Genomic DNA, 16,728 nt, shown 5'->3' on the forward strand with positions numbered 1-16,728 from the left:
TACAGAAAGAACATAGAGGAAAAGTCTGAATGTTTCCCTGACAGAACTTGTCACTTTTAACATCCAAACTTTATAAAACACCTGTGGGCCAATGAATTACTTATGGTTCTTCTAGCCATAGTCTTTTTCACTCACACCAAGTGACTGGAGAGAACTATGCCAATAGGAGGTGCTTGTGGCCCAGTAAGGGGATCAGATATCATGCTGATCATGTAAATAAGGTGAATGACACCCTCATGGGATTAGACAAGTAAGGCATCTAGAACACTAGCACAGGAATTGGTCGTTGCCCTTTCAGGCTTAAACTGATCCATCCCAGAGGTAGAAGAAAGGTCTTCACCACCATCCAGAAAGAAAAGCCAGCGGAGAGCATCCTTTGGAGCCTGTGCTGAACTACTCGATCTAGGAGACAATTGTAACACTGAAGACAGCAAGAAGCAGAAGCAGGGGCAGCAGAACCAAGAGGAGAAGACTGAGCAGTGGGCTTCCCAGCCCATGGAACAAGAACACTTAGTGTCTTTGGGCAGGAGGTTTGCTGGTAATGCCTCTGAGCACCTATTAACAGAGTTAAAAGAGCTTCGTAACACTTGTCCAAGCCAGCAAAGGGACAAGCCCAGGGGAGAGAAGTATGCCTGTAGACATGACTGAAGGGAGACTGTTTTGATTGAAGAACTGTATTCTGAGCATTCCTGACTGAATTTTAACCTGGTCCAAACCAAACCCATTGCCATAGAGTCAATTCATACTCATGTTGACCCTGTAAGATAGAGTAGAACGACTTAGAGTTTGTGACACTGTTAATTGTTATGGGAGGAGACAGCCTCACGTTTATCCTGCAGAGTGCTTGGTGGGTTTTGATGGCTAAACTTGTGATTAGCAGCTCCATGCACAACCCACTGTGCCATCAAGGCTCCTTTGTAACCTGTTACTTCCTAACAAACCCTTAATTGTGGGTGCGGTTTGTAAGTTCTTGAGTGACCCTTGCAACAAATTGTCAAACCCAGCAGAGTAGTAGAGAGGGATGGTTGGGGTAAGAATTAGTAAGAATTTGGAGGATGGAGGCCTATTTGAACTCCACCTTAAAGGAATCAACCTTGGGTGGCTGATGCTGATGATCTCGGTCCTCCTTTTCCCCGCGTTTGAAGTTACAGAGGAGGCCGATGCCAACGTCATCCATGTTTAACACATGCATATTTCCCAATATAACCTTTCTTGTCCAATACTTACTGAGGAAGATTTATATTTCTGTCCTCCAAACTCAATATGTATGTAACAAAGTGCCATGTGAGGAAAAGGTGTCGTGGATTATGCATTGGGTTGCTAACCCTCAGGTCAGCAGTTTAAAACCACCAGCTGCTTTGAGGGAGGGAGGGAAAGAAAACAAGACTTTCTACTTCTGTAAAGAGTTCGAATCTCAGAAACCTACCAAGGGAGTTTAATTAACCCTGCCCTGTAGCCTCACTGTGAGTCAGAATTGAGACTATGAGGGTTTTGTTTTTTTTTTTGTAGGAAGCGTAAGAAGCCCTGGTGGAGTATTAGGTTATGCTTTGTACTGCTAACCATGGGGTCAAAAGTTCAAAGGCACCCACTGTTCCACAGGCGAAAGCTGTTTGTGCCTGTAAATATTTACACTTCTCTGTCCTACAGGGTCAAACACAACAGCATGAGTTGGAATCTGCTCAAGGCAATAAATTATTGGTTTAATTGATGACAGTAAGTGGTTGATATGCAGTTTAGGGAGAAAGAGAAAGAAATGTCTAGGACAACTCCCAGTATTCACCTACTGTAGAAGATCAAGTAGATAATGGCACTATTATTTACTGAGGTAGGGAAACTGAAAGAGGTGTGAATTTCTAAGAGAACATAGTGAATTCTATTTTGAGCATGTTGAATTTGAAGTTCTAATTTTAAGAATAAATAATGCTGCGCATTAAGTCCACCCATAACCTCTCTTAAAAGTCACTACCTCCTCCTTGGATCCTTCAATCAGTAGGAAGAGTGGCTGACTCCTGCCCTACCTCAGTCACAGCTAATGAAGTAACAGACCTAGGGACAACTTCTCCAATCAGCAGGCCAGCACACGATAGCTTGGCTAAACATGAGTTGAGCTAATTCTCTTGAAATTTATATGAAGAAATATGGAAAGAGTTTTTAATTAGTTATAAGCTTAGCTTTAGAGACAGTCAAAGTCATATGCAAGCTACATAGGGAACAACACCGAGGAAACGAAGCTGCTGGACCGAGGAGAAGGGAAAATGTGTGTGACAGAAAAGCAAAGGCCACGCAGCCCCTGAAGAAAGAGAGAGAGATGCCATGCTTTATGTTCTCTTAGGATCCTCCGCCAGGGACGCTGAGGCAGTCTCCCCAGGTAACTTAAGTCTATCTTCACAACCCAAGAAGCCTAATGTAGAACACACCAAATGACTGGTTTTGTCCTTTAATGTGCCAGGGTAGGTAGTTAAATGGAAGATGAAAAGGGACACACATTTCCAGCACACATTTTCTTAAGGGTTAAAATAATCTGTTTTGAAAAAAACAAGTCATAAAGGAAAATATTGATAAACACGACCACCAAAAATCACTTGTATTTTTAAATTTGTGTGTGGCAAAAACAAACAACCATAAGCAAATCAAAAATATAAACAGAAATATATGACAGAGGCTAATTTCTTCAAAATACTAAAAGTAATTCTAGGGGAAGTATATCTTAGCTAGAACCAAAAACAAAAGAGGGCCCAAATAGAAAGTAAATGTTTAGAAAACAGTGATGACAACATATGTTCCATACAAGTGATGTATGGATTGTTATAATAGCTGTAAGAGCCTCCAATAAAATGATCTTATGAAACAAACAAAACGGGACAAAAGGTGTGATGAACGGTGTCTACCTAGAACGCTTTTCTTTATGGAACCACCAGAGGGTGCTGTGTGAACATAGATAAAGTAGAAGTTGGCCCTACCCACCTTTGATAATTTATCTTGTTGGCATACTACTGGTGATAGTGCTTAGTGATATTGAATACTTGCGTGTTCCGTGACGAATTAGTTATTGGCCACTTGCCAAAAAACACATACTTATGAGTCAAACAGTTCACATCCAGTATTTCATTTGATTTTTATAACTTTTTGCAATAGATAATATCATTATCCTTATTTTACAATAGAGGAAACAGGTTCAGAGAGCTAAATAAATACTTTGCTTACTAGTATTCAAGTAGTAGAGTTAACTTTGAACCCAAGTCTATGTACTAGCATATTCATATAAATATACCTTCTCTTCTTTTTTTCACAAGTAGTACAAAATCATAAACCCTTTTCTGCATCTTGCCTTATTGTAATAATTCACCTAAATACATTCTATACCATTGCATACACAGCTTTTGAAATTTCGTACTATATAGTATTGTTTTTGATTTCTTAAAACTTATTAAATAAGTATAATTTAAATTCATTTCTGTTTTGCTATCAACTTCAGAGTAATCTTGTAATCATATCATGTTGCATGTGTGTATCTTGTAAGGTAATTCCTTAAAGGGGAATTAGCAGGTCAAAAAGTATGTATGTTTATATTTTTGATAGTTTTGTCACAAAGCCCCCAACTTCTTGAGACTTGTTTGGAGGTTCTAGCAGGGGAGCGCAGCTACTCGTATACCCTTGACCGAAGGATGGTCTTCCTTCTATTGGGGAAGGTCGTCCTCTTCAACCGAGCCCGCAGCTTTGGGAGGGACGCACATGGAGCGGTGAGGGAGGAAGGGGACACCCGCCTAGCCAGCCAGATCAGCCGAATCAACCCTGGCGATCAATGGGGTGACAGATGTCGCAGCCAGATCACCCTCACATCCAAGCCCCCAATTTCTTGTCTTGCTGATTCCTTCTATTGTTTTTCTGTTTCATGTGTTTCTGCTCTAATCTTTATTGCAAGAATACGTTAAAAATAGTTCTATAAAATCATAGAAACCCTTATTTTAAAACTATCAAAATGTAAATATTGTTTCTCGATATATTCTCCATCTAGGTCTATACACTTCTGAAGGTGATATTTCCATCTCTCTAACCCTTCCCACAAAGATTTTGGTACATCCCTCTTGTGTTCCTTTTTAAGCATCTTTGTATTTGGGAAGCAAAAAGAAGTCTGAAGGGGCAAGCGCAGGACTGTATGGTGGGCGGGATAGGGTTTCCACAATTCTTATAGGACAGACCTTGCTACCTTTGAACCTTGTCATGTGGAGGAAAATTTTTCTTGAGCACAAATTGCCTAACCTTTTTTTTCTCCACCAATGTAGTTTTGAATTTTCTTCAAACTTCTGCATAATAAGCTCCCATGAGCACCCTATGACCACGGCCACAGGACAACTTGTCAATGTGGATTAAAAGATAGCACCATAGCATTCTGAAAGAGCCCTGGTGGCACAGCGATTAGGCTTTAGGCTGCTCCCTGCAAGAGCAGCAGTTTGAAATTCCCACCTAGCTCTGAGGGAGCACGATGACGTTTCCTACTCCTGTAAAGGGATCCAGTCTTGGGAAGCCCCAGGGGCAGCTCTGCCCTTGTCCTATCTGCCCTGTCTGAGTTGGAACTGCCTCAATGGTTCACCCAGTGAGCCTCTCTGCTCTAAATGTACTGCTTCAGCTGATGGACCCTTGGTGGCACTGTTGGATAAGCTTTGAACTGATACCCACAGGAAAGCGGTTCAAAACCACCAGCCACTCTGTGGGAGGAAGATGAGACTGTTTGCTCCTATCAAGATGTATGCCTTGGAAACCCTGTATAAGATCACTATGCATCAGAATTGATTCTGTGGCAGTGATTTGTCTGTCTGTTTTGATTGGCCCAGCAGAGCATTTGGGAAGCCTGTTTGAATATTTTTTTTTTAAGGCACTTTAACAAGACTGAGGCAAGTGTGTTTCTGACAGAGCTGTCTGCAGTCATGTACTGATTACAGAGCCGTGTTGAAACACGTTGTATGTTTTGGAATAAACCTGTGCATGTATGACCTGGAACCCTAGTAACAATACTTTATTACTTACCCTTGTAGGCTCACAGATTTTTTTTGTCGTATTTCTAGATATTGGTGTTTTTTTTGTGATTACAAGTTGGATCACTTTTTCCATTTTGGTTGCTACTCGTTACAGCTGGCATACATGAAAGCTATTGAGTTGAGGAATATTTGTTTTCTATGTACCCACTTGGAATTCTTTAGAATTCTAGGAATATTTCAATTGGTTCTTGTTTTTCAGGGTGAATAAATGTACCATGTGTAAATAATGGAAGCCTTCCTGCTTCCCTTTCACTAAGTGCTTCTTCCTCCACCTCCACCCCGACCTCCACCGGCATCTCTTATCTCTTAACCAGAATTTTTAGTCAGGATAAATTATTATTATGATGACGTGTATCTGTGCTTTAGTCCCTGACTTTAATGGGAATATTAATTTGCTTTATATAAAGGATTCCATTCTAACTGAGCCATAGTTTCTCTTGAAAGAGTTTAAATGAATTCTAATTGTTAAAACATTGAAAATAAAACCTTTACTATCATTCAGTGTAATTTTATACTTTTCAGAAAAAAATAACTTTTCATTATTAAAAATTTTAATTTGTATGCATTTGTATTATAATATATTATCAGCTATTGGTTATATGTCATCTAGATATAGTCAACATTATTATTTGGTACAGTCAGAAAATAGAAGATTCAGTAGTTCTTGCTCCGCATTCTTCTTCTTCAAGATTTCTGATAAAATACAAAATGACAATATAACTTTCCTTTCTTCCATTCAATGTATCCAAACTTTTCTGTCATTTATCTGAGCATCGGATGATTCCAGGAATAGAGACAGATTAATTCTTAATTTCCACCCTTATGCGACTATTTAAGAAGATAGTGGCAAGTGATCAAGAATAAAACAAATGACATAAAATTTAAAAAAAAGAAAATAGGATATTCCCAGTAAAGATTACTTAACATTTTAAAAATTATTATTAGTGTTCATTGCATTACACAGCCAAACTAAACATAATTCACTCTTTTAATAAAAACCTAAAAGGCAACTTCAGAATCTTATTGAATTCCATGGTTTTCCAAGACATCATTTATTCCTTGTTGTGGCCAAGTATAGAAGTATGCCTTAATAGAGTTCCAATTATTTCCTGCTCGAGGACAAAAAGCGCTATGATCATTTTTAAATAGACTCTAGTATATTTCCTTTTTGGCATATTTAAGATTATCTATGTGTCTTTGTCTAATTACAAGGTTTTATTGAATTATTTTGCTTCCAAGAATATTGAGAAAAAGACTTATTTGCTCAATAAATATTTCTTTGGTGATGTGGCCAAGGTATCAAAAAATATTTATATGCATCCTTACATTACTTAGAAGCACAAAGGAAGTTCATATTCAATATTTTTACCCAATAAGATTGATGTCTATACTTACCTGGCAGGGGAGATACCATGATCACGAAGGTGGTTTTCCCAGGGCGAGGCTTATCCATTGCACTCCAGATGTGCTGACCCCTGCGATTTCCCCAAATGTGGGAAACTCGACTGCATAATTTGTGGTAGTGGGGGACTGCGTTCGCGCTCTCCCCTGAAAAAAAAAAAAAGATTGATGTCTGACAAAGGAACCATAAATTGCTATATATATTGCCTGGAATTTGCTATCATTTGTATAGCAAACAAACCAATATAAACATAATTTTCGGTATGTTTCATTTTACAGCACAGAAAATCATTTTAAAAAGACTCCGCTTGTAGAAAAACAGATGTACTTCCCTCTTCAGAATTATCCAGTGAACAACATGGTAACAGGTATTTTAAAATAAAATATAGAGTAAACCCCGATAAGGAAGAAATAAGGAAATATGATATAGAATAAAACTGTTAATATATTCCAAATGCCTAGCAAGTAGGAGTTTCTTTATTACACATGGTAATGGAAGGGCATCATTTCCATAATAAATAAATTAAACTGCAGAATTGACCCAGTGACAAGTTCCATCCTAGTGGCTTAGTGAATTTTGAGTTTGGCTGCTTACTGCAAGGTCAGCAGTTTGAAACCACCAGCTGCTCTACTGGGGAGAAAAATGAGGCTTTCTGCTTTCATGAAGATTTACAGCCTCAGAAACCAGTAGGGACAGTTCTCTGCCCATAGGGTCATTATGAGCTGAAACTGATTCAGTAGCAGTGAGTTTGGTTTTTTAGGTAAGTGAACACATGTCCCTTTTTGCTTGAGATGGTCTCAGTTTATGCTTCTTATCTTGGTGCCAAGCCTCACTCTGTAGTGCCTCAAGATGGAAGATAAATTATACGGACAGCCCCATGATAGTCTCCTTCGAGAATCTGATGAACCAGTGGCCCTTTTTCCAGCACACAAAAAGCACAAACCAACTGTATAATGTGAAAAGCTCATAGGTGCTCAGAGGCCATTTGTGGATTACCCACAAGTCCACGACTCATTGTTTGGGATTCCCACCTTAGTGCCCTGCACAAAGAGAAGAAAGGTAGCTAAGACTTACACTGAGAGGCTGAAGCCAAGAGAACCAATAACAAAGTGACTACTGGGATTTGTACAGTGCTGACTGGATACTTCTCTCTGGGTAGTGTTCAGTGGAGCCACTGGAAATGATTTTTAAAGTATAGGTTAATTTTTAAAAATATAGACATTAGAAAGCTATAAGCTTTTGAACTATTATTTTAAATGATATGTCATTCTCCTCTTCATTAACTATGTCAAAATTACCATTTGTAACTAGTCTACCAATTCTAGCCATTGACTTATTGTTATTTTTATTCTTGTTCATTTGAATAATAGAAAATAGACTGTAAAAAGCATTTAAAAATCATTTTATTGCAGGCTTTTACAACTCGTATCACAATCCATACATCCATCCATTGTGCCAACCACTGTTGTACATTTGTTGCCATCATCATTTTCAAAACATTTTCTTTCTACTTGAGCCCTTGGTATCAGCTTCTCGTTTTAAAAAGCACTTTTATCAAGAACCTTTGTTTTAAAAAAAGAGAGAGAGAGTGAGCTTTTGTGTATAGTTTGGGGCTGAGATTCAGAGAAACAAAGAAAATTGCTACCTAGCTATAAAGTAGAAAAATTAGTGTTGGAACTCCCAGGAACAATTCTGGACTATGAATAAGGATAATGAACTAAGAATGAACTAAGGATAATGAACTAAGTAGAAATACTTAAATCCTAAGATCAGGAGCTGCTGATTCCTTAAAGCATGGCTTTAGGATATTGCTAGTATTAGATATTAATTTGGACTTACCTAATGTTAATGTTTAACATAATTAAATGATCAGTGACAAATATAAAAATCATATAATAAAGACATGTAGATTAAGACATATAACAGTGCTGCTCAATGTTTTATTGCTAAATAAAAAATTGTTAGAAAAGAATAACAGTATTATATGAAAACAAACTTAAAAGAAGCTAGAAATAATCATTAATCAAACATTTTAAAGTATAATTTTAACCTGTGGTAACCTATTGTTGATTTTATTGGTAGAACTAAAATAAAATGATTGTACTTTTTTCATATTTCTACACTAAATATTTTAGCAATAATTTCTTAGAAGGAAGTTTAATATTTTTAGAAATAATTATCTTTAGATGTGAAGTGACAAGTACTTCCCTTCTTAACACATCCATCTGCTTGTACTGGAAGGCATAATTTCTTGTTGGGAAAAGTCAGCTTGTGTTAATAAAACATTTAGTGAGTGAGAACTCTAATCTGGGCTGTAGTATCAAGTTTTGTGACTATGTCTCTTTCTCAAATAGGTTGGTGTGTCAGTCTGGGTAGACTAGAGAAACAAATTCATAGACACTCATATGTATATAAGAAAGAGCAATTGAACATTGAGAAAACATCCCAACCCAGTCCAGATCAAGTCCATAAATCCGATATTAGCCCATATGTCTGACACCAATTTGTAAAGTCCTCTTCAGACTTATGAAACACATGCAATGACACCGAATGGAGGAAGATCACAGGCCAGTGGGTGGGAAGTCTTGTGGATCCAGTGACATTGTAAGCATCTCAGCGCTGTTGGGTCTCCATGTGGCTTTTCCAGGTCCAGGGTTCTGTCTGTATCAGGGTGGGTCCATGTGGCTTCTCCTCAGGGATGTCAGTAGAGAGTCTCCAAGGAAGTGAGCCGAGAGAGAAGTGTCTCCTGCCTCCAAGGAAGAAAATATCAGGAATTCCCAGAATTCTCAGGAGAATGCCATGCCCACACCGGGGCCTCATTGGTTATGATCTGATGATAGACTAGACTCCACCCCTTCACTCTTAATCCTCTAAAGTCCCAAATTGACACCAGATTATGTAACTACCCCAGTTGGGTTAAGCTTTGAGTGTTAAATCTCTGAAAATAGAATTAATTAATTATAATAAATACAAGTTTGAACTATATGTTTTAGAATAGGAGTTCTCATTTTTGTCACTCTTGACATTATGGGCCAGGTACTTATTTGTTGTGTATTCATATATGTGCATTGCAGGGTGTTTAGCAGCGTCCCTGGTCTCCACCCACTAGATGCCAGTAGAACCTCTACCCCCCAAGTGGTAACAACTCTGTATAGGTCCATACATGTGGGAAGCCGCAGCTCTCGCCGCCATTACAAGATGGCGCCGGGCAGTCAGGGCGGTGGCCCAGTTAAGTGGTAAACAACCACTTAGAGCATGCGCACTGCTTAGATGACGTAGTCATAACTCCACCCTGGAGTATGCTAATAAGGGTTCTGGCGAACGCACCAATCAATGCACAGCACGTCCCCATAGAGCGCATATAAGCAGCAGTAGTTTGGGGCTTCGGGGTCTTTTTCCGCATCTGCAAATCGAACCCGCATTAAACGCCTGTGGAAGAATCCTGTTGTGTCGCGTCCTTCTTGCTGGCGAGACTGAGCGCGCAACATATACAGTGCCAAATGTCACCTACATTATCAAAACATTTGCTTTCTTTGTTTTTTATTTTTTATTGGAATTAGATCCCCTCAGTATGAGAGCACTAGTTATCACCTATCATAAGAGGTTCTGATTGACATGTATGATTGGTAAAAATGACAAAATGATTAGCAATAATTATAAAAATTTACATATAAAACATTTCAAATCAAATGAACCTGATAACTAAGAATTTAGAGACCTATATATTGTATTAGCTACCTATTGTTAAGAAATAGCTGGAAATTTTAAAACAAAAAGTTTTTAAAACAATAAACATTTATTACTTCACAGAAGCCAAGAGCATCCTGGTTGGGTAGTTCTGGCCTAATTTCCACAAGGTCGCAGTCAAGTTGTCAGCTGGGACACTGACAACTTCATTTCAAGGCAAAACTATGACTGGGAAAGTCCCTTCAAAATGTTCTTAGATGCTTTTGGCAGGCCTTGATGCTCTGCTGGTGTTTGGCCAAAATCTTCGACTCTCACCAAAGAGGCCTCTCCATAAGGCCTGCTCACAATATGGTAATTTGCTTTCCGCAGAATGAGAAATCGTGTGTGCTCAAGTCAGAAGCCTAATCTCAGAAGTGGCATGGCAGCATACAGAACAGCGGTTCTCAATCTGTGGGTCGCGACCACTTTGGGGTCAAACGACCCTTTCACAGGGGTCGCCTGATTCATAACAGTAGCAAAATGGCAGTTATGAAGTAGCAATGAAAATAATTTTATGGTTTCGGGGTCCACCACCACATCAGGAACTGTATTAAAGGGTCACGTCATTAGGAAGGTTGAGAACCACTGAAGAAGAACCCAAACATGTAGAAAGGGGGAACCAATTATAGAGATCTACATATAACCTCCTCCCTGGGGGGCGAACAACAGGAAAGTGGGTGAAGGGAGACGTCGGAAAAAATAATATTTATAAATTATCAAGGCCTCATGAGGAAGGGGAAACCGGGAGGGAGGAGGAAAAATGAGGAGCTGATGCTAGGGGCTTACGTGGAGAGCAAATGTTTTAAGAATGATGAGGGTAACGAATGCACAAGTGTGCTTTATACAATTGACATATGGATTGTAATAAGAGTTGTATGAGGTCCCAAGAAAATGATTTTTTTAAAAAAGAAGAAGAACCCAAACACAATGCGGAATAAACTTACAAAAGTGAATGCTGAGAGAGAAGGGTCACTTGGGGCCATTTAGGAGGCTGTCGCAACACGTAGGGGATTGACAGCCAAGAGTCTTTCCTCAGAAACTCTTCTTTCTTCTTCCAGTTTATTTGGAATCATTTTCTAAACCATGGCCCTATCTCTGTCCCCACCCTTCATAACAGCTGCTGTGGGAGCAAACACCTGATATGAACTGAACAATTCGCAGTTCTTTCTTTGAGTGTTTACACATGGAACCAGCAAACCCAGTTGTTCTTATTTAGTGGATGTAGCTCTAAAATATGAAACTTGGCAACTGTTGGCAGTCACTTTCCCCCTACTATATAAATGACGCCAACTAGCCTTAAGAGAGGAACATGAAACTAACATATAGAGGAAAAAATTGAGACCAATATGAAAGCCATGATCGCAGGTTCCAGTTTCCTGAGACCCAGCACTATGATTGTTTTCCTCACCACCTGGTTAACTTTATCAGTGGCCAGTAAATGCACTTGTTGTTTAAGCTCAGCTTGTTTAAATTAGGCTTCTATTTCATTCTAAAATTTTAAGTATTTATATAGCAGTGTTGAACCTGCAGAGGATTTTATTTTACTTGGATCCACAGTCAACACCCCTGGAAGCAGCAGTCAGAGGGGGACGATGTCAAGGAGTTCCAGAAAGATAAAGAATGTTTGGAAACTGATTATGGTAGCAATTGTACAATCCTGCTTGACGTGGTGGAAATATAAGGAATGATGTATGTATTCACTCCCAATTAATAATTAAAGGAAAATACCGTAAATACTCAAGTGTAAGCCGGATTTCTTCAGCACATTTTTTTATGATGTAAAAGCCCCCCAGTTTTTTTGTGGTAAAATTGGGTGCCTCCGCTTATACTCGAGTATACACTGTAAATCAAATGATGTATTGCATTGGGCAAATTTGCTACCAAATGTCTCTTAAAAAAATCTTAAAAAGTGAATATGTTGCTCTGAGGACTAAGATACTCCTGATCCAAGCCATAGTCATTTAAATCGCTTCATATGCATGTGAAAGCCAGCAATGAAAAAGGAAAATATAAAAAGGATTGAGGGATTTGAATTATGGTGTTGGGAAAGAATATTGTATATATCAAACACTTCCAGAGAAATGAACAAATTATGCTGGAAGAAGTACCGCCAGAGTGGGAGGATTACAAGACGACATCTCAATCATGGGCCATGTTACCAGGAAAGCATGCTGGGTCAGGTCAAAGGGCATCAAAAAAGAGGAAGGCCCTCCACCAGATGGAGTGTGGCAGTCATTGCAACAATGGACTCAAACACACTGACTGTGAGGTTGGCACAGGATCGAGTCACGCTTCATGCAATTGTACATAGGGTTGTTATGAATGGAAAATGACTTGATGTAATGTGTTTGAGGGTACAAAAAAGACTCCATCTCAAGTATAATTTTTTTGCTTTTTCTTTAGTTTTTCACAAATTTATTTATTTATTTTTGCATTTTATTAGGGGCTCATACAACTCTTATCACAATCCATACATACACAATCCATACATATACATACATCAATTGTATAAAGCACATCTGTACATTCTTTGCCCTAATTATTTTCAAAGCATTTGCGTTCCACTTAAACCCTTTGCATCAGGTCCTCTTTTTTTTTTCCCCTCCCTCCCCGCTTCCCCTTCCCTCATGAGCCCTTGATAATTTATAGATTGTTATTTTGTCATATCTTGCCCTATCCGGAGTCTCCCCCCCCCCCAATTCTCTGCCGTCCATCTCCCAGGGAGGAGGTCACATGTGGATCCTTGTAATCAGTTCCCCCTTTCCAACCCACCTCAAGTATAATTTAAGGAGAACATTTATTAAGGCTTTAAAGAGACCAAGGCACATGATCTGGATGAGGGAGGCCATTAACGCGACAAGGTCACAATGGTGCCTCAGGGTTTGTTGAGATACAAAGCTTTAACAGCTGTCACAAAAGCATGGTTGGTGCTTCACAATCAATACATCACAGTTAGAGGTGGGACTGAGAATCAGTAACAGGACTATGATTGGGACATGCCCACAATGTCAAATAGAAAGACAAGATTGGTCCAGGACCTTGGTAACGTGACTTCCACCAGACACACCCAGGCAAGGTTTTAAAAGAGACTACCTGTGTCTGGGATGGCAAGATTATCTATATCCTTAGTTAATGATCAGAAAGAATTCCATTGAGGCGTCATCTATGTTCATACTCTGCAAATGGATTTTGAGCTCTTGCTGCCATCCATAGCCCTTTGGAAACTGAGGTGCTCAGAATTTAAGCTCTGATGCAAATGTAATAACAACACTTGTTCTTTTTATTCTTCTCATGCGTTTTTAGAAACTACACAGTGTATATGTGCACTTAGCATTACTACTTTTTGTCCACTAGTTTCTGTTTCTGTGTACCCAGAAGCCTAACCTTAGGCAACGATTATGAGCTCCTGTGGAGTCTAGCAAGAGTGCTTCATGGAATCTTATAAAATAGGTGACTGTGGTTTAAATGTCTTTAGAGATACTGGTCAATCTTAGATTCGTTGTTAATATAGTAACTGGATTTATTACTTACTCTTAGACACAAACTATATAGATACTCTGATGATCTTGATAGTGGAATTGCCCTAGATCAAGGGTAGGCAAACATTTGAGATGGAAGAGCCAATCCTGTCCCTCATAACAACTTAAAAGTCATTTAAGAGTCATAAATATATATTTTACAAACAAATGAAATCACCATTGCCTAATAGTTTATAAATTATCAAGGGTTCATGAGGGAGGATGGGAGAAAGAGGGGGGAAATGAGAAGCTGATAGCAAGGGCTCAAGTAGAAAGAAAATGTTTTGAAAATGATGATGGCAACAAATGTACTTGACACAATGGATGGATATATGGATTGTAATAATAGTTGTATAAGTCCCCAATAAAATGATTTTTAAAAGAGCCTCCAATAAAATGATGTAAAATAAAGAAGAAAGAAATCATCATATCCGAATAATATCCTTTAATTTTTTTTTTCAGTTTTACTTTAGAGCCACCTACACATACCTAAAGAGCCTCATCTGGCTCTCAAGCCACAGTTTGCAGATACTTGCTCTAGATCAGAGCTTCCCAAACTTACTTGGCCTCCCGCCCCTGACAATGATAAACGTTTGTGCTAAGGCCCACAATCCAGAATAAGGTGTATGTGCTTTTGCAGCCCCTCTGGATGGTTCCAGCACAACCCCTTTCCCCCCAGTGGGCAGTATTACCCACTTGGGTAAACATTGCCCTAGATTCACTCATCTTTGAGTTGATTATATCACTCATACAAAACAAACACATGCACTGCCCCTGAGCCGATTTCAACTCATAGCCAGACTCTCTAGGATAGAACAGAACTACTGACTCTTTGGGTTTCTGTAGCTGTAAATCTGTAATGGAACAGAAAGCCTCATCTTTCTCCTAAGGAGCAGCTGGTGGCTTTGAACTGCTGAACTTACATTTAATAGCCCTTTACATAATCCACTACACCACTAGATCTCTTATCTTTTTATATAATATTTGCTTTTTATTTAGGTTTCAATTTCAGTGTCAACCACAAACGCTTAAAATTGCACATAGAATCTGTTGTCAAGTTCATATTGTTTGAAGTCATTGAGCTTTTAATTTCTCCCTATTATAGGTGTTCCTTTTGTTACTCCTCATATTTGTTTCAGATTATCAATTATATCAAAATAATTCACACCTATACCCTGTGTTAATTAAGCAGTAGCATTGATCCCTACCCTGCCCCCACCCCCTTTTTTGGTTTAAGAATTATATCCCAGTGTTAGCAGTACAGTCAAAGTGTTGATTGATTTGCTAGGGATGATGAGTAGTTGGTGCTATTAATGGCTAAAAATAAACAAACAAACAACCCCCCCCCACAACAATAGCCAGTTGAATAATAAGTCTAAGTAACTTTACCTTAAACCAAACACATTTTTCAGTCATTGTGGTCGAGGTAGTTCTGTGCTCTAACCTGGATATCACACTCTCAATAATCAAAGTGATTAATCAAGTATATGACTCTTAAAAAGGGGGTGTATCTATTTACCTGGCAGGGGAGATACCATGATCACAAAGGTGGTTTTCCCAGGGCGAGGCTCATCCATTGCACTCCGGATGTGCTGACCCCTGCGATTTCCCCAAATGTGGGAAACTCAACTGCATGATTTGTGGTAGTGGGGGACTGCATTCATGCTCTCCCCTATAAAAAAAGGGGAGGGGTGTATGGCCAAAGCACAGAGAGGACCATAGGGCCGGCCCCACTATAAGACACGACGTCCCTCACTGGCCCATAGAGCTACAGGGACAACACTGGAGACACAGTGCAGGAATTGCCCCCAATCTGACCCCATCTCAGTCAGGCTAAACACTAAGGGTGTGCAACAGAACAGCAAGGGAAACAGAGCAACAAGTCCCCAGGGAATACAAAAATAAACTGTCGAGCCAGGGCGTGACATCCCATCAGACTCAACAGGAAAACACTTCTAAAGGTCAACAAACAGACCTTGAACTATTTACAGGCGAGGATTAAAGAAAGGTGCATGAATAGAAATTATTAATGGGTTCAAGAAGAATATTCTCCTTGCTTTATTTCTCTTTTTTTCACTTCTTAAGAAATGCATAGGAAACTTTAACTTGAACAAATAAACTGGAAAGTAGGTAACATAATATTTTTTTAATTTTATAGGTTACGTATCAATTGATGCCATGAAGAAATTCCTTGGGGAGCTACATGACTTTGTTCCTGGAAGCTCAGGATATTTAGCATACCATGTTCAAAATGAAATTAACATGTCTTCCATAAAAAACAAATTGAAGAGAAAACACTAAGTTAGATTATCTTTATATCTGGGTACCAGTATTATCTATAAAATGTCACCAAAGATGTGCATAATTTTAAATGCTTCCCTTTGGGACTAGGGGTTAGGAAGATGTGGTAGAATTGTTCTTTTCCTTCCTCAAAATGTATCTTTAGGAAAAACATTTTTTTAAATGTATCTTTAGGAAATTCAGAATCTTTGTGGCTCTGTAACATGTCCACAAATTCTGAGTACACAGTTGTTATGGGGTAATTGTTACTGAAAAATGTTTCACCAAAAAACCCTTATTTTTCCCTTCACTGAAAAATGCCTTTTTTGATATAAATATATTCAATGTTGTATATGCTAAGTTATATGACTCTGGTCATCTCACTTTTAGAAAATTTAGAATGCGATAGTTGAGCTCTTAGTTACTATTTGTGGTTTTTAAAATATGGAGTAATTTCCCCCCTCTATTAAAATGGAGAAGTGTAAAGCATTTTAATAATTCAGAATTCATTTGTGGCTGATTTCTGGTAAGTGGCATCGGCACTAATTTAATGTAAACATGATAAGAATCATACGTCTGAGATGAAGCTACTAGACAACCTAGACTCAACACTGGAAAGGACGTAGAGAACAAGTGCTACCTGTTTGCTGTCTCAGTGGGGAAAGGAAGGCCTTGAGACGCTACTTGTCACCTTGTGGTTGAAGGAGGACCGGCGCATAATTGTCTTGATTGTCCTGGCTGTTGTTTCTTAAGTCTCCCTCACTCC

At 38.8% G+C, this 16,728-nt stretch overlaps 1 protein-coding gene and 2 non-coding genes across 3 annotated transcripts in view; all 3 read left to right on the forward strand.

The window, feature by feature from the left end:
• TERB2 (telomere repeat binding bouquet formation protein 2) overlaps nt 1–16,279 on the forward strand; it is a 28,286-nt gene extending 12,007 nt beyond the window's left edge. Inside the window, exons 6-7 of the mRNA XM_075531489.1 lie at nt 6,717–6,805; nt 15,841–16,279. Coding sequence (XP_075387604.1) covers nt 6,717–6,805; nt 15,841–15,983 — 232 coding nt within the window. The 3' untranslated portion in view covers nt 15,984–16,279. The remainder of the gene's footprint in view (nt 1–6,716; nt 6,806–15,840) is intronic.
• Nucleotides 6,424–6,587, forward strand: LOC142426974 (U1 spliceosomal RNA). Its single transcript, XR_012779824.1, has one exon. It is a non-coding gene; the product is annotated as a U1 spliceosomal RNA (small nuclear RNA).
• Nucleotides 15,194–15,357, forward strand: LOC142427102 (U1 spliceosomal RNA). The gene has a single exon (XR_012779929.1). It is a non-coding gene; the product is annotated as a U1 spliceosomal RNA (small nuclear RNA).
• Nucleotides 16,280–16,728: the final 449 nt, after the last annotated feature.

The sequence above is a fragment of the Tenrec ecaudatus genome, chromosome 14 (genome assembly GCF_050624435.1).
Source record: "Tenrec ecaudatus isolate mTenEca1 chromosome 14, mTenEca1.hap1, whole genome shotgun sequence".
Classification (NCBI taxonomy): Eukaryota; Metazoa; Chordata; class Mammalia; order Afrosoricida; family Tenrecidae; genus Tenrec; species Tenrec ecaudatus.